General features: G+C 32.9%; 1 protein-coding gene across 5 annotated transcripts in view; it reads left to right on the forward strand.

The window, feature by feature from the left end:
- Positions 1 to 25,185, forward strand: part of LOC134681450 (autism susceptibility gene 2 protein-like) — a 138,588-nt gene that overhangs the window by 77,134 nt on the left and 36,269 nt on the right. For all 5 annotated transcript variants that reach the window (XM_063541082.1, XM_063541085.1, XM_063541084.1 and 2 more), the window contains 2 exons: positions 1,478 to 1,507; positions 9,180 to 9,206. In XM_063541082.1, coding sequence (XP_063397152.1) covers positions 1,478 to 1,507; positions 9,180 to 9,206 — 57 coding nt within the window. The remainder of the gene's footprint in view (positions 1 to 1,477; positions 1,508 to 9,179; positions 9,207 to 25,185) is intronic.

Here is a 25,185-nt window from a genome sequence, read left to right on the forward strand (position 1 = left end):
CTTCAGTTTAATGGATGCATATACTGATTTAAATATTTTTTTGTAGCATGTCTATAGTCGCACAGAAACACATTTTAGTCATAAATTGATAATTTTTGAATGTAGCGAACTGTAAAAATTGTTACCATACAGTTACAACATTGATATTCTAAATGATAACCAAAAAAAATATGTAAAGTTGAAACTATTTTAAAAGAATTTTGTCCATATTAAGGAATATGGCGACATAAAGGGTCTTTGATATGTGAAGGGTGTACAATCGCTTGATGATATATGAAAGGGGGTTAACTTTGTGTGTTTATAAATATATTGATCAGTGGTTTTTGTCACGCCTCGTCAAAGATTGTGGCAGATTTCTTAAAGAATCATCTGAATAGCTAATTCGTAAATCCCTTTGATCTTCAATGCTAAGTACAGTTAATGGGTTTTAGGTAGGTGTTACCATTTAAAGAATAATGTCAAAAGTTTTAAAGAAATACTCTTAATAAAATTAAAAATCTGTTTTGCGCTTTCTAAATCGTCTTTAATAATCTCATTTGGAGAGGCGCTGATGGGCGATTTCAATTTTAAAAATTCTACTCTTTTACCGAAAAATACGTACTGTTGCAGTATGAGATTGAATATTTTTAGTAGATTTTAATATCCAACTGTACATTAAGTTAATAGGTTCTGAATATTTGAAGTAATAAAAGTTTTTAAATTTTAACATATTGGAAATTGTTTTTAAGTATGGTTTAAGTGTATATTAAGGATTATTGTCAATTTGTTTAAGTTTGTAATCAGCAATCCAAACATTTAAGAAGAGGCCTCCCTTTAAGAACCCATTATATGTAATATTTACTGTATTACGATATTAAGATTGTTATTAGAGGGCATTTTAACATGGCTAATAAAACCACGAAGGTAAGATTTAAAAAATAACACCATTTGACATTTTCATATCTAAATGATATATAATTTGTTTGTTTGTATGCTATAAGTTAATATGATATAATTACATATAATTTTAAAAATTTAAAAATTGTGGTAATGCCTTTTATATTGTAAAATTATTAGATATTGCAGCTGATATTTAAGTAGGCATAATTTTAAAATCTAATACAGTGTTTCTTCAAACAGTTGCTGAAATGTTCATATTTTTTAAAAAAAGGAACTCTTTTTGCATTAATTAGCATTCATGTGTTGTTGGCCATAACTATGTGTGAAATGTTGTTAAAACAACTGGAGTCATATGGAGAAAATGTAATTTTCTTGTAGTATTGAATAACCTACTGTTATAAGTAAAAGCCTTGTATGATTTTTTCAAGTGAAAAAATATACTAAAATCTGTAATATAAAAAAATATACTAAAATCTGTAATATAAAAATCCATAGAATAAAATTGTTACATAACTTTTTACAATGATATTGCGTTGGTGTTAAATTGAAAGTGGAAATAGTTCTGTGTAATTTAAAATCATTTATATTTTCTTTACAGGCAAGTTCTAGCTCTGGGAGAGGCTACTTGGTAAGTTTAACTTGTAAAGTTATCGTAATCTGGCCTGTATAGTTGGCACTGGTACATAATAAAATGTCCTCACCCCCCTTTCTGATCACAAAATTTTAGCTCCTTGACTTCAATCTATCAAACCTTTAAAACAAACCACCCCACGAAATATACCACGAAATATAATTTGTTTTCTTATTTCTTGCGTATGGTACTCATTAGTCCACACCCCTGTATGGCAGGTTCAATTTTGGAGAATAAAACTGCAGACTCGTACAAGCCTTTATTTGGTACTATCATATGCTATGAGTGAGTTATTTCATTCATCCTGACTTTACTCTAAAATTACATTTTACTCCTTCGAATTCACTGAGAAATGAATTATCTTTAAAAATTGTTTCTTAATTTTACTCTATTATGTTTTGACGATAAAGCCATTCAAAAAGGTGTGTGTGCTTGTATGTTTACCTGTTGATACCATATCCATAATGGTGGTGTTCCTAGTTGGGAGGCATTAGTAACACCCTGAAAAATGTTGATACCATATCCATAATGGTGGTGTTCCTAGTTGGGAGGCATTAGTAACACCCTGTAAAATATTGATACCCTATCCATAATGGTGGTGTTCCTAGTTGGGAGGCATACACCCTGCAAAATGTTGATACCATATATCCATAATGGTGGTGTTCCTAGTTGGGAGGCATACACCCTGCAAAATATGCATGAAAAGAAAATGTAAAAACTCTCCAAATTAATATCTAATTTGCACATTATATAATAACACATAGGTTTATATGGGTTTAAAAGTAAATAGAAAATATTTATTAACCTTGTATAGAAACATTCCTATCTGAATTGAACTTGATTTTGGTTTCAGGCCTGTTATAAATATTAGATGAAATTACAAAAATAGCACATGCACATAGCCTAGGCAGCCTAGGTTAGTGATGTTCTGATGAAAATATATAATTGAGAATTGGTCTTGATGAAACATTGTAGCAAAAAATCCATCAGTTATCTAAGATCATTGATTGTAAAATTTCATCATTGATGACCATATAATCTGAGTTATAAATAATAACTGAAAGATTGCAGAGTGTACTTCTGAAATGTCTTGCCTCATGTTCATGATTGAATTTATGTTTTACTCCTTAACATAGAAGTTTTAATACAAGTTTTACATACACTTAACATTATCAAGATCAAAGAAAATGAGGTCATGGTCATATGAACTTTGCCAGACACACATGTACCCATCACAATCATTCCATACAGTACTACATATAGTTGACTTAATTTGCTTAAGTGTTAACTGCATGACAACATCACAAAAAGTCTTTAAATTGACCAAAGAACTATGTATGAGGTCAAGGTCATATGAAACCTTCAATACACCTTATATTAATTCCATACACCAAATCCAGTGGACCTGCTGCTTAAAGTATACAGACGTACACCACTACAAGTATACAGACGTACACCACTACAAGTATACAGACGTACACCACTACAAGTATACAGACGTACACCACTACAAGTATACAGACGTACACCACTACAAGTATACAGACGTACACCACTACAAGTATACAGACGTACATCACTACAAGTATACAGACGTACATCACTACAAGTATACAGACGTACATCACTACAAGTATACAGACGTACATCACTACAAGTATACAGACGTACATCACGACAAGTATACAGACGTACATCACGACAAGTATACAGACGTACATCACGACAAGTATACAGACGTACACCACGACAAGTATACAGACGTACACCACTACAAGTATACAGACGTACACCACTACAAGTATACAGACGTACACCACGACAAGTATACAGACGTACACCACGACAAGTATACAGACGTACACCACGACAAGTATACAGACGTACACCACGACAAGTATACAGACGTACACCACGACAAGTATACAGACGTACACCACGACAAGTATACAGACGTACACCACGACAAGTATACAGACGTACACCACGACAAGTATACAGACGTACACCACTACAAGTATACAGACGTACATCACTACAAGTATACAGACGTACACCACTACAAGTATACAGACGTACACCACTACAAGTATACAGACGTACACCACTACAAGTATACAGACGTACACCACGACAAGTATACAGACGTACACCACGACAAGTATACAGACGTACACCACGACAAGTATACAGACGTACACCACGACAAGTATACAGACGTACACCACGACAAGTATACAGACGTACACCACGACAAGTATACAGACGTACACCACTACAAGTATACAGACGTACACCACTACAAGTATACAGACGTACACCACTACAAGTATACAGACGTACACCACTACAAGTATACAGACGTACACCACTACAAGTATACAGACGTACACCACTACAAGTATACAGACGTACACCACTACAAGTATACAGACGTACACCACGACAAGTATACAGACGTACACCACGACAAGTATACAGACGTACACCACTACAAGTATACAGACGTACACCACTACAAGTATACAGACGTACACCACTACAAGTATACAGACGTACACCACTACAAGTATACAGACTAAACCAATGAACTAAGCAGACTTGATAACTGAAACTAGTTTTAGTGAAACCAATGTATCTTTGACATGTTTAGAACAAAATATGTGAATAAAAGTACTTTTATGGTACAAACGAAGGACAATTGTGTCATCTAGATCAATTTTTTTTTGGCACAACTTTTAGATTATAGTGTTTGTCTTTAATCTGACATAGAGCCGTTACAAGAGCAATTTTGTTTAAACAAAACATCTCATTGGTTATATTCTTTATTCATTAAACTTCGCCTAAAATTAGGGGAAACTGACTGTTGTAACTCATTAGGGAAATTCTCACGGAATATAATTGGTAAAAAATCAATGCGAAATTGTTACTGTGGAAACCTTTTAGCCTCAGAAATTTCCTAATGGTAGTGATTAACCTGTTCCGATCATCATCATGAAGCCTTTAGTGCCAGTTTAATCAAGGATGTTGAAAAACTTCGGTAATTTGACTGACGGAGAAAAGTCCTGTTATTTTTGTCGTTTGTTTACGATTATAGGTTGTCATGGTAAATTGTGGTTGTTAAGATATAAATCCTAGAATGCTTGAACGACTTTATAGAAATCGTTTCTCAAATAAATATATTTCCACAATTCCTTTAATGTTTGAAAAAAATGGAAGGAACTGCTACATGTACAAAAAATGTATATACTCTTACCACTAGGTCTGCAATTCTTGTTTAATTCTTTAAATGTCAAATATTTTGTCAGCTTGGATAAACCAGAAACTGTTTGTTTTTCATGTGACATTTTTTACTGACTTCAAAAACATTCAATTGATTTCTAATTAGAAATTTAATTTTATTATTTTTGTTTAACAATGTTTTTTTAAGTACGAAAACAAATCTTTTTTACAACACAATCCAATTGTTCCTTCAGAAAACGTTACAGAGTTCCAAGAAATGGACGAATGAACTGACATTTCCCTCAGATTGACATTGTCAAAAGATCTTTTATTCCTTCGACAGTTCTGTGGGGAATTATGGGAACAGAAAAAATTGCCTGATCAAACATTGTTTCTAAATAAATAATATAACAACGTTTAATACAAATGAAATCTGTCCCTCTTGTATAATTCATACCCATGAATTTTAATTAATTACAATATTTTTGTTCTTTTTAAAAAGACATTTTATAACTTGTATTTATGAATAGGAGTAATTTGTTTCTATTTAGAACGCACGTGCGGCAATGACAACGTTCATTTCCCTTGCATCACACATGTTAATTTATGTGAAACTGAACATCCGTTCCATCACCGATAATCAATCCACAGCTGACCAAGTTCAAGATGATAGTCGGTCCCGCTATTATCTCCGATCAAAGGTCAGATTTGTCCTGTGGCTGGCGAGGGTAATCAAGTGAGAAAATTATGTTTTGTACCAATTCAGGTCAGCCATTATAACGAGACGGCTTTGAGTGCTTTTGACAGATGGAGAATAATTATCACAATAAAGTCATCAGCATGTGAAGAATTAATGAAATTCATCCTCTTCATATCTGAAGTGCTGTTTGTTTGCATGTTGGGCAAACAACGGTGAAGAATTAACTAATGAATACAGTTGTATGTTTGGTTTTAAGAGACCACTGTTAATCAGTCGGTGGAGGTTGTCGTTACTGAGGCCAAAGATTAAGAAATCACAAGTGGATCTTTAAGAAGTCAAGATTTATTGAAAATCTGGGAACAAAGGATAACAAACAATGGAAGCCATTTGCACAAATGAGGTGTATTAAGGCCATAAAAAGTTTAATATTTCTGCTACAGTTAGGCTGTGAAATTATACATAATGAATTTAAGGGTTGGAAGGTCAAAGAAAATCTGATCTGATTTTCGTATTGTTCACAAATGTCAATGGCTTTTTTATGTTTGTAAATTCTGTGTAATATAATAAAATTGTTACTGAATAGATCATTTTGTATTAAGCTTAAAATTACACTATTCAGACACGATTTTCCTGTTTTAAAAAACTCATATAATAGATATTAAAAGCGTTTTTGGAATCCCGACAAAAGACTCACTTTATAAATCATTTTAAAGTTTGAATCGATATTGAAAATCGGAAATTGCCTGTACTTTACTGAAATTAACATTTTCAGGTTATCAAACAGTCGTAATTGTCACGGGTTTTGATGTCTGCATGAAATAAGCCATTATCAGAAAGAAATTAGCCTCAGAGGAGGAAATAATGCTTATTTTGTGTCAAATATCATTGCATTCATTGTTGTACTGCTGGGAACTGTAAAAACAGCATTTATGATTTAGATGAAGCTTTTAATAGTCTCAGTTGTATCAACATGGCTCATGCGAGATTTATATGTATTTACTATTGTCATGGTAGGACAGAGCATTGTTCCTAGCCTAGTAACTTTTAAATTTAATTCCTTAGCAACAGAGTAAAAATGTGTCAGCAGTGAATGAAAAAGCAGGTTTTAATTGGTCTGTAAAAATATGCAAATTAAGATTAACTCTGAGGTGTGTTTATGAATAAGATGTGCTGATGATACAACAGCATGTGATGATTAACGTGTCTATCCTGAATTAAAGATGCGAAATATCTTTTAATTTTATAAATTAAACTTTATGTTTTCAAGGTTCTCTCAGTCTTAAAACCAGCTGGTAGATGATATTCAAAAATGTTAAATTTTGATTAAATGTATCATAAAAATGCCATCTGAGTCCTCTCTTTTAAAACTGTTTGAAAGGTCTGTGTACAAAAAACTTTAATTTTAATTCATTTGTTCTATCTTTAGTGCCAAAAATTCTGCACCAAGAATCTTCAAGTTGTCAGGCATCAATGATTGAGTTGCTTTTTGATATGTGGACTGCCAGCCTGTGTACCCTTATTTTTGAATGTCTGCTAAAAGTGGTTTAAATCTGGTTGAAATTTCACTATTACATAGAAATTTCCACCTAATAACTAAAATTTCACCTAAGAATGTCATACTCTCTGTGTTTTGGCTAAATGCTGCTCTCATACATGTATAATAGTCTTTTATCTCTTATCTATGGAATCATATTTTCCGCAGACAATATGCAGTGACAGAATTCAGTTTACTCTCAGTGGAGGTCAGTTTGCACAATTTGTAAATTGTTTGGTTATCTAAGGTGCCTGGCGTTTAAAGGACTACTAGAATGTACAATTTTAGAGCCAATAGCAATTTATCAAAATTTTATGAGGTGAAAGGGAATTAAATATGATATTTCTTTTATCAAGATGAAAATTTATAGTTTCTTGTTACTTATTCAGTAAATGTTAAGTATGTTTCTATTTCTGTATAGGTAATTGGCAATGGAGCTCATATATAAACATTTTTTAAGTTTTAAACATTTTTTTTTATGAGGATGTGTCTGTCATTGCACTAAGGCTGTCAAAATACTGTAAACCAACTTATTGTCGCGATTTTCGCGACTTTCATGAGTAGAAAAATAACGTGAATATAAATCGTTGCGAATATATATGTAAACCTTGGATCTTTCGTTATTAAACTTCATCAAGTAAATCAGAAAATTGCGAAAAATTAAATAGCCCCGAAGTGGTCAAGAAAGGGTAATTTAAAACGCGAAATAAAGTATCCGCGAAAATAAGTTGGTTCACAGTATACCCTGAGTTTTAAACTTTTCAGTACTCTTAATTGTTATTGCATTTATAGAATTGTATCAACTGAACTTTATGTTGATTACCTTGAAAATAGCAAGATATGTGGTGAAAGAAAGATTCCATTGCACATACATTGTTGAAATCTCTATGTTCTGAATGAGGGTCAAGGGTAGATCCATTTCAAAAGTAGGGTTCCCTGCAACAATAAGAAGTCAGGATACCAACCATTTGTCCCCATTCAAATGCATTGATTGTCAACAAAAAAAATGGAAGTACCCCTTTTTTTGGGAAACACCACTGGGACTATTCTGTGAGTATATTTTAAAGGGGGTTTTATTCCAAAAAGTTTAATTGATACAGCAAAAGAAAAGAAAAAGCAATGGTCTTTTTTTTCTACAATTAAAAGACCTTTTATCCCCCAACCCTTGAATTTGTCACTGCCTTAACATGTAGGTTCATTTGATATACAATGGCAATGATCCATAGTAGAAATAAGAGCCAGTATAATAATTCATATAAAAGATCATATAACAGTTTAGTGAATGTCACAAGTCATTGATAGCTAATGTGTGGATTTAAACAATATCTATTAATCAGTAAATAGGTCAATCAATCAATCAATCAATCTATCAATCTTAACGTAAGTAATTTGTGGAATTTCACTTGCCATTCTTGTAAATTGTCAACACCCCTCCCCCTTTTCAAGCATGTATAATTTAGACTTTAAATTCATCTGTCTTACAAATATAGATGTACAAAAATGTAATATAAACACAAGCAATAAAGATCTGACTGCTATAATCAGATAACATTCCCCTGTCGGAACATATATAAGTGTTTAAAGTACTTTTATCTAAACAATGGATCAATTTAGTAATAATTAATTTCATATCTGGGAGCTTTGTAATAACCATGTCATCTTCTGAGATAACAGAGGTGTGGATGTCTTTACAGATACTAATCTCCCTATTTTAGTACATGGCCAGTCTTGTCTTTACGATTGTCCTAGTGCCAACCGCCATTCAATACTGTCCGTGGGCATTTGACGACAATATCACAATATGGTAGTATTATAGTATTCTTATCTCCGTTCTTGGGTATATTTTTCATAGCGTTAAAGATTATGTCGACCTGTCAAAATAGAAAGATCAACTGTATTGTGGTTAATTCATACAATCCTATTGTATCATCATTACTACCCATATATCTTCTATTATCACTCGCCCTGATCTGACTTCAACAGAGTATTAAAATACCACCACAAGGTGAAGTCGATCAAGCGTGATGTCAACCTTTTTTTCGATTTTGTTTACGTTACATATTATTATAACACCTTTTAAATTGCTCACATACCATTTTGCAATCAAAGCGCTTTAATACTGCTGTGTTGTGTTACGATCTACCCATAATGCACTACTGCACTTTTCATTGAGCGTTCATGAATATTAATGTGTCTCTTTGTTGTCATTTCAGTGTGACAGTGAGAGTGGGGACGATCGGGTAAGTGTATTATTGTACTATCATAATATTTGGCGTCTTTTGATTACAAACTCGCCACATGATTTGAGCCTTTAAGTCAATTATGTATGTGGCTTTGTATTCAAATGGTTTTCCTTGTCAAGTCTGCCAGCTTTGAGTGACACCTTTCGTAGTACATTACGTCTATCGTATTTATTCCATTGAAACCGAGGCAACTGATTTCCTGACGGAGTTAATTGTATGGCATTATAGTAGTGTGTTTTGTGATGCAGATCTAAATGTATATTTGTGTCGTTTTTGATTACATGGCTTTTATCATAGAACGTATTGATATTTTTACACACGACATTATGTAATTTTTAAGACGATTTTTATAATATTCACCTGGTACTGATCGTTCAATACCATAAAGGGGACAAATACAACAAAGGAATAATATTTTGAAATGGATCATTTCCTATAACATCCAGATGCTACACAAAAGGTAAGAATTTTATATGTATCCTAAAATGGAGTCGGTTTATTATTGAAAATAATTTCGGATTAATGTTTACATTTAAATTCAAATGAAAATGTTTTCACCTTTAACAGAACAATATCATGCTGTATCTAAATCTGATATGTTATTTGGAGCGAGAAAATAAACAAAACTGGTATAATGTTAAAGAGCATTAAGCTCTAATTTCAGGTCCGGTTTTAAGTTTATGTCCAGATTGTGAGATTATAATTGACTTTAATCAGCAAAAAATTATAACTGACATTTGTATACTTTTGATGTGACCTTATAAAATGTACAGTTTAAAACATTATGATATTGCCTTTATTATGTACTGACAATACAAAACTTAAAGGGGTGCTTCTTACAAAGAAAAAAAACTGTGATATAACAAATATGTCATGATTTCTACAATTTTTGGTGGTTTTTTTTCTGTGAAACATTCTTAAATTGTGAACATATTTCTTTTGGTCATCAGATGTGTATCTAGGATTTTTTTTTTTAAATTGATGGGTTGACCTGTGGTTTGGAAAATTAGACCTGCCAACTTTTCAAAATGTTCATGGGGGGTTTATGTACAAATGGAGTTATGTTGTCTGGAAAAACCTTCAAGGGGGCCGAATCCGACAAATGCATTTTAATGTTGTTTTTTGGTTTCTTCATGCTTTTAATAGCCTCCAGCATTTACAAAATTAACTGTTTTGTTTAAGATTGTGGACAGAATTGCTATTTCAAAATTTCCATTTGGGAGCGTTCATGGGGGAAATTCCCTGCAAATAGTGACAGTTGGCAGGTATGGAAAATAAGAAATTATTCAGTGTGTGGTTTATGAAACTAGTCAAAACTGGTTTAAAGGCATACAGACGTGCAGAGAAATGTTTGTTATACAAAAATTCAAGAGTCCAAGAAGAGATATGCTAGAAATACAAAAGTTTGACTGAAGATTTCATAGTATTGCAAAGATTGCAAAATGAGGAATGTTGCAAAAGAATCTTGCATTTTGAATTCTGATAGTATTATTTACTTGTTTAATGCAGCATTTCATCCAATCGCTTAAGTTAACTCTTTATGTTGACTATGACCTTGCAAATTATATAGTTCTTAAAGCTTAGCACTTGTGCACAGAAGTACAGACTTTATAGTGTGTCTCAAATTTACAAGTAGCCATGCAGGAAGATTGATTTACTTTTTAAGAGTCAATTTACTCCTGTCCTCCCCCTATTTTTAGTAGAAGCCCATTATTCCTTTTCACACTTTCTGATTCACTATTAATCTGATTTAATCACATTTAAAGGTTTTAAGGCAGATGAGAAGTTTTACATGTGCCATATTTTGAACTGTTAATAAGTTGCGTTATTACAGGGTTACACTTAATTGGATTAGAGTTATGTAACAAACAACATGGCAGAATTATAAACATAATAGGCTTTAGATGGGATTAGTTATCATTGTGCAATCACCTTAATGGTAGAAGTCACAGGGGACTTCTGGTACACTGGTGTCTGGATAGGTTTTAGTACTGGTGTCCGTATATGTTTTCTACTGGTGTCTGGATAGGTTTTCTACTGGTGTCTAGATAGGTTTTAGTACTGGTGTCAGGATAGGTTTTAGTACTGGTGTCAGGATAGGTTTTAGTACTGGTGTCCGTATATGTTTTCTACTGGTGTCTGTATAGGTTTTAGTACTGGTGTCCGTATATGTTTTCTACTGGTGTCTGGATAGGTTTTAGTACTGGTGTCCGTATATGTTTTCTACTGGTGTCAGGATAGGTTTTAGTACTGGTGTCCGTATATGTTTTCTACTGGTGTCTGGATAGGTTTTAGTACTGGTGTCCATATATGTTTTCTACTGGTGTCAGGATAGGTATTAGTACTGGTGTCCGTATATGTTTTCTACTGGTGTCTGGATAGGTTTTAGTACTGGTGTCTGTATATGTTTTCTACTGGTGTCTGGATAGGTTTTAGTCCTGGTGTCTGTATATGTTTTCTACTGGTTTCTGGATAGGTTTTAGTCCTGGTGTCCGTATATATGTTTTCTACTGGTTTCTGGATATGTTTTAGTCCTGGTGTCCGTATATGTTTTCTACTGGTTTCTGGATAGGTTTTAGTCCTGGTGTCCGTATATGTTTTCTACTGGTGTCTGGATAGGTTTTAGTCCTGGTGTCCGTATATGTTTTCTACTGGTGTCTGGATAGGTTTTAGTCCTGGTGTCTGTATATGTTTTCTACTGGTGTCTGGATAGGTTTTAGTCCTGGTGTCCATATATGTTTTCTACTGGTTTCTGGATAGGTTTTAGTACTGGTGTCCGTATATGTTTTCTACTGGTTTCTGGATAGGTTTTAGTCCTGGTGTCTGTATATGTTTTCTACTGGTGTCTGGATAGGTTTTAGTACTGGTGTCCGTATATGTTTTCTACTGGTGTCTAGATAGGTTTTAGTACTGGTGTCCGTATATGTTTTCTACTGGTGTCTGGCAAGGTTTTAGTACTGGTGTCCGTATATGTTTTCTACTGGTGTCAGGATAGGTTTTAGTCCTGGTGTCCGTATAAGTTTTCTACTGGTGTCTGGATAGGTTTTAGTACTGGTGTCCGTATATGTTTTCTACTGGTGTCTGGATAGGTTTTAGTCCTGGTGTCCGTATATGTTTTCTACTGGTTTCTGGATAGGTTTTAGTACTGGTGTCCGTATATGTTTTCTACTGGTTTCTGGATAGGTTTTAGTCCTGGTGTCGGTATATGTTTTCTACTGGTGTCTTGATAGGTTTTAGTACTGGTGTCCGTATATGTTTTCTACTGGTGTCTAGATAGGTTTTAGTACTGGTGTCCGTATATGTTTTCTACTGGTGTCTGGCAAGGTTTTAGTACTGGTGTCCGTATATGTTTTCTACTGGTGTCAGGATAGGTTTTAGTCCTGGTGTCCGTATAAGTTTTCTACTGGTGTCTGGATAGGTTTTAGTACTGGTGTCCGTATATGTTTTCTACTGGTGTCTGGATAGGTTTTAGTACTGGTGTCCGTATATGTTTTCTACTGGTGTCTAAATACGTTTTAGTACTGGTGTCCGTCTGTGTTTTCTACTGGTGTCTGAATATGTTTAATACTGGTGTTCGTATATGTTTTCTACTGGTGTCTAAATAATGTTTTCTACCGAAAACTTTATCTCTGGCTAGACCATTTTGAAGATTTTGGATCTGTCTCTAAATGAATTTGATACTCATTATAGATATCATTTAGATCTTGAATTTAAATGGGCCTTCAAGACACACTTATACCACCAATTTTCAAATTTAAAATTCAAAATTTCCATGATCACAGAAGCCCCGGTGCAATGATATTTCTTGACATTTTTTTGCACAGTACTGGTTCCTCAGAAATTGCAAATGAAAACTTAGCACAGTAATTAGTGTTATAGTTCAAGGTCAAGGTCAAAGTTTTGCACCTGGTTGAAAGATGCCATAATGTTATGAAGACAGAAGAATAAGGAGGTTATAATTTTATAAGCCTATAAATCATTTACTACCATTGTGTACTGCTGTAATCAGATTTAGTTTTTTAAACGGTAATAGCTAGAAAAAGTCTCTGTAGGATTAGTAAAGGATTTATTTTTGCGAAGACTTATAATTCCAATGTAGCTAAATTACAAATTGGATTGAGTCCATCAGTTAAGTGGTCAGTTTATAAAAGGGATTGTTATAAGCGCTTTAATCAGATTAAATGTAATTTTGGTGAGGATTTAAAGTGAACTTCTCAGGATTATATATATCCTTTACTGTAAATATAATCCATAAATAGCCATACACCACACTCCAGAATAATATGTGTACCACTATAAGATGTTTTGAGAATAGTAAATCTAAAAATAGTTTTAATTATTCTTGATGACTGAACATACTCTGAATTCAGTTCCTTTTTAAATACTCTGAATTCAGTTCCTTTTTAAATACTCTGAATTCAGTTCCTTTTTAAATACTCTGAATTCAGTTCCTTTTTAAATACTCTGAATTCAGTTCCTTTTTAAATACTCTGAATTCAGTTCCTTTTTAAATACTCTGAATTCAGTTCCTTTTTAAATACTCTGAATTCAGTTCCTTTTTATGTTTGCTTGACCCAAAAATTATTTATTAATTTATTTTATTCAATTTGACATCCATTTCCAGTACTAGGCAAAATTATTTTGTAATCACTTTTAACATGTACAGTTCTTAGTTTTGACAAATTCTACACCGAAACAATGTTGATTGTTGAAATTTGTGGTTTTAAGATATCCTTAAAACCCACAAATATTCATATCCATGCATTATTATAATGAATCCAGACTTCAGTAAAATATATTATTTTCATTATAGAAAGAGGGAATATTGTTGCAGTATGTCACCCTAGGGACCTGTAAACCCATAATGTTTTCTGATCATTTGTGATTAGAAAGCCGCAGCGTCAACGCAGCGTCAAACGTTAAGAGACAAACAATTGTAGTGTGAATCGTTTTCATAGAAAATTCGATTAGCACTGGAGAAATTGAGATCTAATTTAGACATGAGGAAGAAACCGTTAGCAATCGGCTTAAAATATTTAAGCTTCAGTGTAAAAAAATAGAATTTTCAGTTAATTTGATTTACTTTCGGCTTTTATTTCCCGGAGGATGACATTTTCATGAGAAGAAAGCAATAAGGCTCCAATGTGCTGCAGTAGATTTATGCCTAGCCGGAGAAGTAATGGGTTAAACGATGATAGCTCTCGTCACTCTGAATCGTTCGGAGTGTACGCGGTGCGAGCGTAATCTAACTAAGTTGACACGTTTTAAGGCTGAATGCATCTTCTAGTTATATATTAATGGTGACAAGTTCATTGTTTGTACAATTTAGTTTTAGCAGGAATCAAAAGATTTTATAGGCAAAGACGAATAAAACATGTCGGATAAGTGAGAAATCCTCAATATATTTCAATAATAAAAATTCTCAAGAAAAGCATCTATCAAATGAATTGGGATTTGAAAAATAAGATGTGAAATATTGTTGCCACTGATTATTTAATAGTTTTTTTCGGCTTTTTGTTAATTAAAGTAGTTGACATTTTTGCTTTCTGAGCAAACATTATTCAAGACCATCCAAAGGCTGTTCAGTGACATATGAGAGTGTTCATTCTTATAATAATTGAAAATAAGATTTTGTTTGTAATAAAAGCTAGTGTTCAAAAGAACCATAACAAATTCTCTATTTGAATTGAAATAATTCCCTTGTCATTTTGAGAAAAACAAATATTGTTTTTTTTTAAGTAGGTTAAAAATGAAATTGATTGTTTTTTTGTTTATGTAGTTTCAAAATAAAAATATACATTGTATTTATGCAATATCTATGTTTTAATTGTTTTAGAAAACTCTAAATTGTGAAAAGATTTGTTGTAACCCAACAAAGGATTCTTCACCTCAAACCTATATATGACCTAGAAACAATAATTTATATAGACTTATGATAAAAGTGCTGAGCAGCGCTGCGTGTTGCTGTTTTGTAATTGAGAGGATATTATCTTTTTCTTACTATTTACAAAGACCTTAGAGAACTTGGTTTATTTACTTTAGTATATGGTAGAGAGACCTACCATAAATAACGTGTTTACTGTGGCAGAAAATTACAGTCTACGCCATCCTATAGTTAATAAAGACGTATAGAACATCGAATTAAGGGGAAGTAATTATAGGAGACAGTTCTTCTTGTCAGGACAATTATTCTGCATTGAGAAATCTGAATTACAAAGCTGTAATTTAACATATTGTACACTGTTTAACCTATATTTAGTGGAGGTCGATGAGGTCAAGCTTGTTCCCTGTAATCTGGTGCCCATTAGAATTGTAAATTTAAAACATGGGTTGTATATCTCAACCCAGTAATGAAGTTTGTGTAAATTTGTACAATTGGTGTTGAGTCTCTTTTATGGTTTGAAGTGCATTGTTACAATAGAATAGAATAACCATTATTGGGTATCAGATAAGTATATAATTATAGTCAGAAGGATTTTAATGGAAGTAAAGGATTTAAAGTGTCACATTTTCTTATTGGGTGATGTTTAGAATGAATAAAAAATGTTTTGATTCAATTTACATGAGGGTCTTCTAATTACTTGTTTAAAGAATGTGGTATTAATGTCTTTTCTAAAGGGTCAGAATCTTAAGGTTATAGATGTGGTGTTAGTTTGAGGTTGGTCAGCTTTTAGCCGAGGACATCCCAGGTGTTAACGCGGAATATGTAAATTTTCCTGTGAAGACCTGTCTCTGGACTTCCCACTTTGTCTTTAGGGGTTAGGGGGACCCAAGGATGCTAAGCCCACCCCCTCTTTGGTGTGAGACATTTATGGTTAATGCAGACTAAATTTTACCTGTTCCACTCCAAACATGGTCTAGTTTTGGGCCCATACTTTATCGCTATATGTTCTTTCTTGGCAAAATTTGATTTAAAAAATAGGGTGCCATGAAAGACGTCCATAAACTCTTTTTCGTTTTTGATAATGGTATGCATGCAGTCTACAATTGTTATAAATCTGTAAAAGGAATAATTTTCAATCTCTGTTTTACAATCATAATTCATTTCTCTAGAAAATCATCTTATTCTCCGCGCTAATTGGAAAAAAAGAAAGTTGAACTGACTTCTTATTTTTAGCAGCATGCTATTTTGTATCAATTAGTTTCTGGCCTTTTGTGAGAATTTAATTTGATAGGTAGATTACAATGCAATCAGTCTTAACACCAGTGTTAATTGAAGAGAATATGATTGCCGATTGTATTCTACTAAGTTTCTCTCTTAGACGGCTTGTAAATTCAATTTTATGGATCAAAGTCGGCTTTGTGCCGTTTTTAATAAATTTGAAATCTCTGTAATGTTACAGCTAACGATCAGGAAACTACTTCCATTTAATTTTTGTTTGTTGCCTAGCAACCAATTACAGCACAGTTTTCTTCCTTGACAAATGAATGCCTTTCAAAGGACCCATGCACAAGTTATTAGAGTGAAATAGCTGAAATCAGGATATGAGAAAAAATTACTGTCAAATTACATGTCAAAATTACATTGATCTGTTTCTTGGGAAAAAATCAATAACAATATAATGTTTTACAATTTGAAAAATTCCCAGTAATGTTAATTCTTTTTGATGAAAGAATATATAATCCAAGGTAAATATAGAAAAAGGGGGGCCATAAAATTTGAAAAAATCAAAACCTTTTAAACAAACAGATCCAGATCAGCTAGAAAACAACTGTCCATCAATGTATATTTGACCTCAACCGATCAAATGAAAAATTCTGCAAGGATATTATGATATTGGAGCATGCAAGTGTTTTTGTTTAGCAACTGCGTGCATGCTTGCAGTAGCAAGGTTTTTGTGCATGACTTGAAATTGAAAAATATTGATTGTAGAAATTATTCAAAACGTTCAGTTCTTTGAAATTTACAGGTACATGGTGAAACCCATGAGAATTTTTAAAGATGTCACTTTGTATTTTTGTAATATTATATCAGATAATTGAGATTGTCAAAGCTGTTAAGTAAGATATAAGGACTTATGATTTCTTAGAAATGATTTCAGTTTTAATCTTCAAGATTAATTTTGCTTTATACCTCTTATCTCCAGTTGTTCAACAATTTTTAGGAAGATGCAAACATAATAATATTTCATCTGTTTTACATAAATCCCTCACACGATTTGTGAATTTCGATTATTTGGATCATACAGTGCACACCAAATTATTGTCAACAAAAACATATGTTTAGATAAATAGTTAATTAATCTACTTGGTTAGGTAGGTATAACTTTATTGTATTGTGGTTAGAGGTATTCTATGTTGGTAAACAATAACTGTCAAATCAAAGATGTAACGAGTATGCACATTACTTCATTTCTGCTTTTTTCTAGTATGCACATTATGTCATTGACGTGCATTGTGTTTGGTATTACACAAGTTTCTTACTCCTACATTGACAAGGTCTGGTCACGATACAGATGTGTATGAGAACATTTGTGTTCTTTAAAGATGGTTTAAAAGTAAGAGGTATTAAGGGAGTGGGGGAGGGGCTGAATTAGGTGGAAACTTTGAAGTAAAGAAAGACAGATGATGCAACATACCCAAATGACAGCAGTCCACAAAAAAATTGTTCACAAAAAAAGCCCCTCAAAATTTGTTTGGGGGGGGGGGCACTTAAGATGATGCTGGAAATAACATATGATTATCATAAAGTTTTAAAGAAAACGTGTGATGAAATTTTTTCAGCTGCTGACAGTAGTTACAACAAAAAATGTATAGAAAAAATTTCAGTGGGAAATAAAAAAAATTAAAAAAATCATTCCAGTCACAAGGTGCTATGTTATCATTTAGTCAACATCATGTCATGTTCTTAGAATCAGCCTTTTGTTGAAGAGTATTTTGAACCATGATTACCTCGGGATTAAATTCTAATACCTGATGGAAGTGTTAGGAGGGTATGTTTATATTACAATCAAGTAATAAGTGGGATTTATCTTCCACTTCTTATCAGCATATGTCATTGATTCCTAATATTAAAGAGCTTTCATTGGTCCTTCATTTGAACATGACAAGATTTTTTAAATATTCTCTAGTTTATTGTGTTAAAAATCCAATTTTGAATGCCAAGGTTTTATTTTTTTGTACTACTTGAAAATAATTTGCTTGACTACCCTTAATTACCATAATTTAGTCACAGCTGTGTTGGGGCGTTTGAATTATTCCCTCGAAAAAAGTGGAAAATGCTTTTTCAATTATTTCATTTTGTCATTTAGAATTATATTTTTTGTGGCGGTGATATAAATTCTCAGCTTTTGTCAGTTCCATATTCAAACGAGACGGCAGGAATTAAATTAAACCATCCATGATTTTCGTTGGCTTTGTAGGGATTTTTAGTATGTAATCATGGGAGATTGCTTAATTGAGCAGGCGACTTAATTGTGGCTTTGTGTCAAATAAATTTTGTTATTTCCGTTAAGCTGCACTAAATCCTCAGGAGTACGATACTAAGCCTTTCACGATAATGTCTGATATATTGAAATTGATTTGTTACAGAAATCAGATGTTTACCGAGATTCAAAAAATCTGTTTATATTGTGATCATGTGATCAGGCCAAGATTCATCATATTTATCATTAAGATTGCTGTTGTGCAAGAAATTTGACTTGAAAACAGGTATTCTTTTCAAGAATGACTTCATCAAACTCTTCTATACATGGTATACAATGTTGAGATGCATTGAGCTGTATGATCAGTGTTATTCAGTATTCAACGATTTCGGAGCGGGGAGATTTTCTTTTTAATGTTTTCTCTCAGCTGCATTCTTTAACTTTTGTGACTACATCAACTACTGAGAATCATTTCATATTGAAATTCGCCTGGAGTGAAAAATATGACAGTCGTGCAGTCAAATTGCATTTGAATAATGGCTTAGAATTATTAGAGTATCACTGCTTTAATAATTTGTCGCTGTGCCTTAAAGTGTTTTTTTCAACAGATTATTCTACGTGTCTGCTTTCCTTTAAAAGATCAAAGGTCTGAGCTGAGTGTCACACATAATAGTATTATTTCTACCCTGAATAAGATAGTCAATTTCCCTGTCATTGGGGAGGTGCTTAGTGTGTTCACTGTGGCGGAAACCATTTAAACTTGGTTAATAAACAGTCAGGTGAATTGAGATATTTGTCACCAATTTGAATAGGCTGGTAGTTTGTAGTTCACATATTGATGTTTGTGTAAATAGTATTTAAAACAGGAACTAGCTTTTCATAAAAATCGTGGTTGTCCGGGTGTGGATATTGAACCTTAAGCAGGTGACTATTGACCACGGAATATCTAAATATAGTACAGCTGACCAAATATTCTCTAAATGAAAATCATTTGTTTTGTTTGGATGAAATATGGATGTGGTTTTTAAGTTATAAGTGGATTTGTGTGTTCGGTGATTTATTGAGACAGATTCAGACATTATCCAATTCTTGAGAGATTACTATTAATGTGGTTTGATGAGAATTTTTCAGCTTTATCTTAATGTGAATTTTCTAGAGCTGTGCTATTTAATTTAGTCACTCAATCCAGGGAATTACAAATTCTATTGCTTAGTGTGTTATATAACAAAATATTGGTAAGTCATGCAATTACTTAAAATTTTATAAAGGTTATTGAATTTTTTGGTAAAGTATAAAACTAAAGATTTTATTCTGTCAATCCATTTAGAATTTTAGTATGAAAACTTGTAAAAATTATTGACGTAAAATTTTAAGCTAACATAGAATCTATCGTACTGAGATGGACCCAGTTAAGTTTGGGAACCAGGCATTTTCAGCAACAGGAAGAAAAGAATACACAGGGCTCGATCATATATCACTGATCAATTTTGGTTGAATTTTATATCTGCTGTCATGAGAAAAGAAATTTTTTGTGATTAAACTTTTCGTTACAGCAAGAAATGTTCTACAATAATACATATATACATTGTATATGTATTGAGTGTTTAACGTATACCTCATGATTTCTGTTGGGTAAAAAAATGCACTATAAGCTTTTAAAATAACATTCTTGACAAATTGTCACAAGCCCTCTGATATGACAGGGTTGGTTATGAATGAAATAAAAGATTGAAATAAGTTTAAAAGTTAAAACCACATAATATAAAAGTTTGATATATGAAGTAGCACCTAGGGTCTATAGACAAATCAATGATAGCAGGTATTTACACTGGGACATATTGATAAAGTACACCACATAATATGAAAGTTTGATATATGAAGTAGCACCTAGGGTCTATAGACCAATCAATGATAGTAGGTATTTACACTGGGACATATTGATTAAGTACACCACATAATATGAAAGTTTGATATATGAAGTAACACCTAGGGTCTATAGACAAATCAATGATAGTAGGTATATTTACACTGGGACATATTGATTAAGTACACCACATAATATGAAAGTTTGATATATGAAGTAGCACCTAGGGTCTATAGACAAATCAATGATAGTAGGTATATTTACACTGGGACATATTGATAAAGTACACCACATAATATGAAAGTTTGATATATGAAGTAGCACCTAGGGTCTATAGACCAATCAATGATAGTAGGTATTTATACTGGGTCATACCTAGGGTCTATAGACAAATCAATGATAGTAGGTATTTACACTGGGACATATTGATTAAGTACACCACATAATATGAAAGTTTGATATATGAAGTAGCACCTAGGGTCTATAGACCAATCAATGATAGTAGGTATTTATACTGGGTCATACCTAGGGTCTATAGACAAATCAATGATAGTAGGTATTTACACTGGGACATATTGATTAAGTACACCACATAATATGAAAGTTTGATATATGAAGTAGCACCTAGGGTCTATAGACCAATCAATGATAGTAGGTATTTATACTGGGTCATACCTAGGGTCTATAGACAAATCAATGATAGTAGGTATTTACACTGGGACATATTGATTAAGTACACCACATAATATGAAAGTTTGATATATGAAGTAACACCTAGGGTCTATAGACTAATCAATGATAGTAGGTATTTACACTGGGACATATTGATTAAGTACACCACATAATATGAAAGTTTGATATATGAAGTAACACCTAGGGTCTATAGACTAATCAATGATAGTAGGTATTTACACTGGGACATATTGATTAAGTACACCACATAATATAAAAGTTTGATATATGAAGTAACACCTAGGGTCTATAGACTAATCAATGATAGTAGGTATTTACACTGGGACATATTGATTAAGTACACCACATAATATGAAAGTTTGATATATGAAGTAACACCTAGGGTCTATAGACTAATCAATGATAGTAGGTATTTACACTGGGACATATTGATTAAGTACACCACATAATATGAAAGTTTGATATATGAAGTAACACCTAGGGTCTATAGACAAATCAATGATAGTAGGTATTTACACTGGGACATATTGATTAAGTACACCACATAATATGAAAGTTTGATATATGAAGTAACACCTAGGGTCTATAGACAAATCAATGATAGTAGGTATTTACACTGGGACATATTGATTAAGTACACCACATAATATGAAAGTTTGATATATGAAGTAACACCTAGGGTCTATAGACAAATCAATGATAGTAGGTATTTACACTGGGACATACCTAGGGTCTATAGACAAATCAATGATAGTAGGTATTTACACTGGGACATATTGATTAAGTACACCACATTATATGAAAGTTTGATATATGAAGTAGCACCTAGGGTCTATAGACAAATCAATGATAGTAGGTATTTACACTGGGACATATTGATTAAGTACACCACATTATATGAAAGTTTGATATATGAAGTAGCACCTAGGGTCTATAGACAAATCAATGATAGTAGGTATTTACACTGGGACATACCTAGGGTCTATAGACAAATCAATGATAGTAGGTATTTACACTGGGACATATTGATAAAGTACACCACATTATATGAAAGTTTGATATATGAAGTAGCACCTAGGGTCTATAGACCAATCAATGATAGTAGGTATTTACACTGGGTCATACCTAGGGTCTATAGACAAATCAATGATAGTAGGTATTTACACTGGGTCATACCTAGGGTCTATAGACAAATCAATGATAGTAGGTATTTACACTGGGACATACCTAGGGTCTATAGACAAATCAGTGATAGTAGGTATTTACACTGGGTCATACCTAGGGTCTATAGACAAATCAATGATAGTAGGTATTTACACTGGGTCATACCTAGGGTCTATAGACAAATCAATGATAGTAGGTATTTACACTGGGACATACCTAGGGTCTATAGACAAATCAGTGATAGTAGGTATTTACACTTGGTCATACCTAGGGTCTATAGACAAATCAATGATATAGTAGGTATTTACACTGGGACATACCTAGGGTCTATAGACAAATCAGTGATAGTAGGTATTTACACTGGGTCATACCTAGGGTCTATAGACAAATCAATGATAGTAGGTATTTACACTGGGTCATACCTAGGGTCTATAGACAAATCAATGATAGTAGGTATTTACACTGGGTCATACCTAGGGTCTATAGACAAATCAATGATAGTAGGTATTTACACTGGGACATACCTAGGGTCTATAGACAAATCAGTGATAGTAGGTATTTACACTGGGTCATACCTAGGGTCTATAGACAAATCAATGATAGTAGGTATTTACACTGGGACATACCTAGGGTCTATAGACAAATCAGTGATAGTAGGTATTTACACTGGGTCATACCTAGGGTCTATAGACAAATCAATGATAGTAGGTATTTACACTGGGTCATACCTAGGGTCTATAGACAAATCAATGATAGTAGGTATTTACACTGGGTCATACCTAGGGTCTATAGACAAATCAATGATAGTAGGTATTTACACTGGGTCATACCTAGGGTCTATAGACAAATCAATGATAGTAGGTATTTACACTGGGACATACCTAGGGTCTATAGACAAATCAGTGATAGTAGGTATTTACACTTGGTCATACCTAGGGTCTATAGACAAATCAATGATATAGTAGGTATTTACACTGGGACATACCTAGGGTCTATAGACAAATCAGTGATAGTAGGTATTTACACTGGGTCATACCTAGGGTCTATAGACAAATCAATGATAGTAGGTATTTACACTGGGTCATACCTAGGGTCTATAGACAAATCAATGATAGTAGGTATTTACACTGGGTCATACCTAGGGTCTATAGACAAATCAATGATAGTAGGTATTTACACTAGGACATACCTAGGGTCTATAGACAAATCAGTGATAGTAGGTATTTACACTGGGTCATACCTAGGGTCTATAGACAAATCAATGATAGTAGGTATTTACACTGGGACATACCTAGGGTCTATAGACAAATCAGGGATAGTAGGTATTTGCACTGGGTCATACCTAGGGTCTATAGACAAATCAATGATAGTAGGTATTTACACTGGGTCATACCTAGGATCTATAGACAAATCAATGATAGTAGGTATTTACACTGGGTCATACCTAGGGTCTATAGACAAATCAATGATAGTAGGTATTTACACTGGGTCATACCTAGGGTCTATAGACAAATCAATGATAGTAGGTATTTACACTGGGTCATACCTAGGGTCTATAGACAAATCAATGATAGTAGGTATTTACACTGGGACATATTGATAAGAGACTATTGACTGTTGTACAATACATACTGCCATTCAGCCTGACAAAACCATGATATATCGACTGTTGTCAGGCCTCAGACTTTCTCTAGAATCCTCTAAATTTTTTGCATGGATTAAAACATTATCAGACAATATTTCAGCAGCAAATATTCTTAAATACCAGAAATCAGGGCAAAATTTTCAGTCATTTAAAGAAGTTTGAATGAGACCTATTTCAGAGCATTTCAATTACTCTGAAAATATTTTGATTTTGAAAGCTTTAGGATTGAGCCACAAAAAATTGTATGACATATTAGTACAGTGAAAAGTCAAACATGTCTGAAATCCAAACTCTGTTTAATCCTAAGATTGGTACAACTTATGAATATAGTTGTCTAAAATTGTCCCTCTGAAATTGTCAGAGGCAAATGGGTTCACTTTCAGAGAGAGGTTCCACTTTATATCGAAAGAGAACACCTAGACTTTGATGACAGATCATTGGTTACTTATTTAAACCAAATTTATTCACAACTTAGCTTAAAGACTCTAAAGGATTAAAATCCTGTTGCATATGATAAAGACATTTGTTTATTGTTTAAGGATGACTGTTGATGTCTGATCCATTTCCTGGGTTTTTACTTCATTTGTTGTGTGACTGCATTATAGACTATTGTTACCCCACATCTCCTTTTATACCTATAGAATTGATACTTCCTTGTAAAGTATATTTGAAGTTCCTTTCTCATGATAGATTGGAGTGAAGGCTAAGAATCAATTTATTGTTATGTAACTGTTTCCCTGAAGATCAGCATTTTACAAGTACGTAAATTTTCTACGAAATTTCAATCAGTTTTTAATTTCAAATCAGGATATTGGTCTCTTTAACAAGTTTCAGAGAGAAGTCTTGTCAAGAAATTAATCTAGTCGATTATTGGTGTCTTTTTGCATTTTATTGTTTTCCTAAATGTCATGTTTTGAAATGGTTTTAATTTGATAGATTTACCAATAAGATTGTTATATGGTAAAATATTGACAAGTCTTTAGAGAATAATCCCATATTGTATATATTTTTCCTAAACATTTTAATTTTTTTTTTAATTTTTTTTTTTTTTAATAGTAGGTCAGATCTTTACTCAGATTAGGTCAATATTTAGTCTTGAAGATGAGCATTTGAATATATCAGCTATTTTATATGAAACTTTTGTACTGATTGAGATTGAGGTCTAACTTGTACCTCAGTCAATCTTCAAGCAACTATGAATGTACCCAAAAGTATCTGTATAGAGCTGTCTTAATAACCTTGCCT

This window comes from Mytilus trossulus, chromosome 8 (assembly GCF_036588685.1).
Source record: "Mytilus trossulus isolate FHL-02 chromosome 8, PNRI_Mtr1.1.1.hap1, whole genome shotgun sequence".
Classification (NCBI taxonomy): Eukaryota; Metazoa; Mollusca; class Bivalvia; order Mytilida; family Mytilidae; genus Mytilus; species Mytilus trossulus.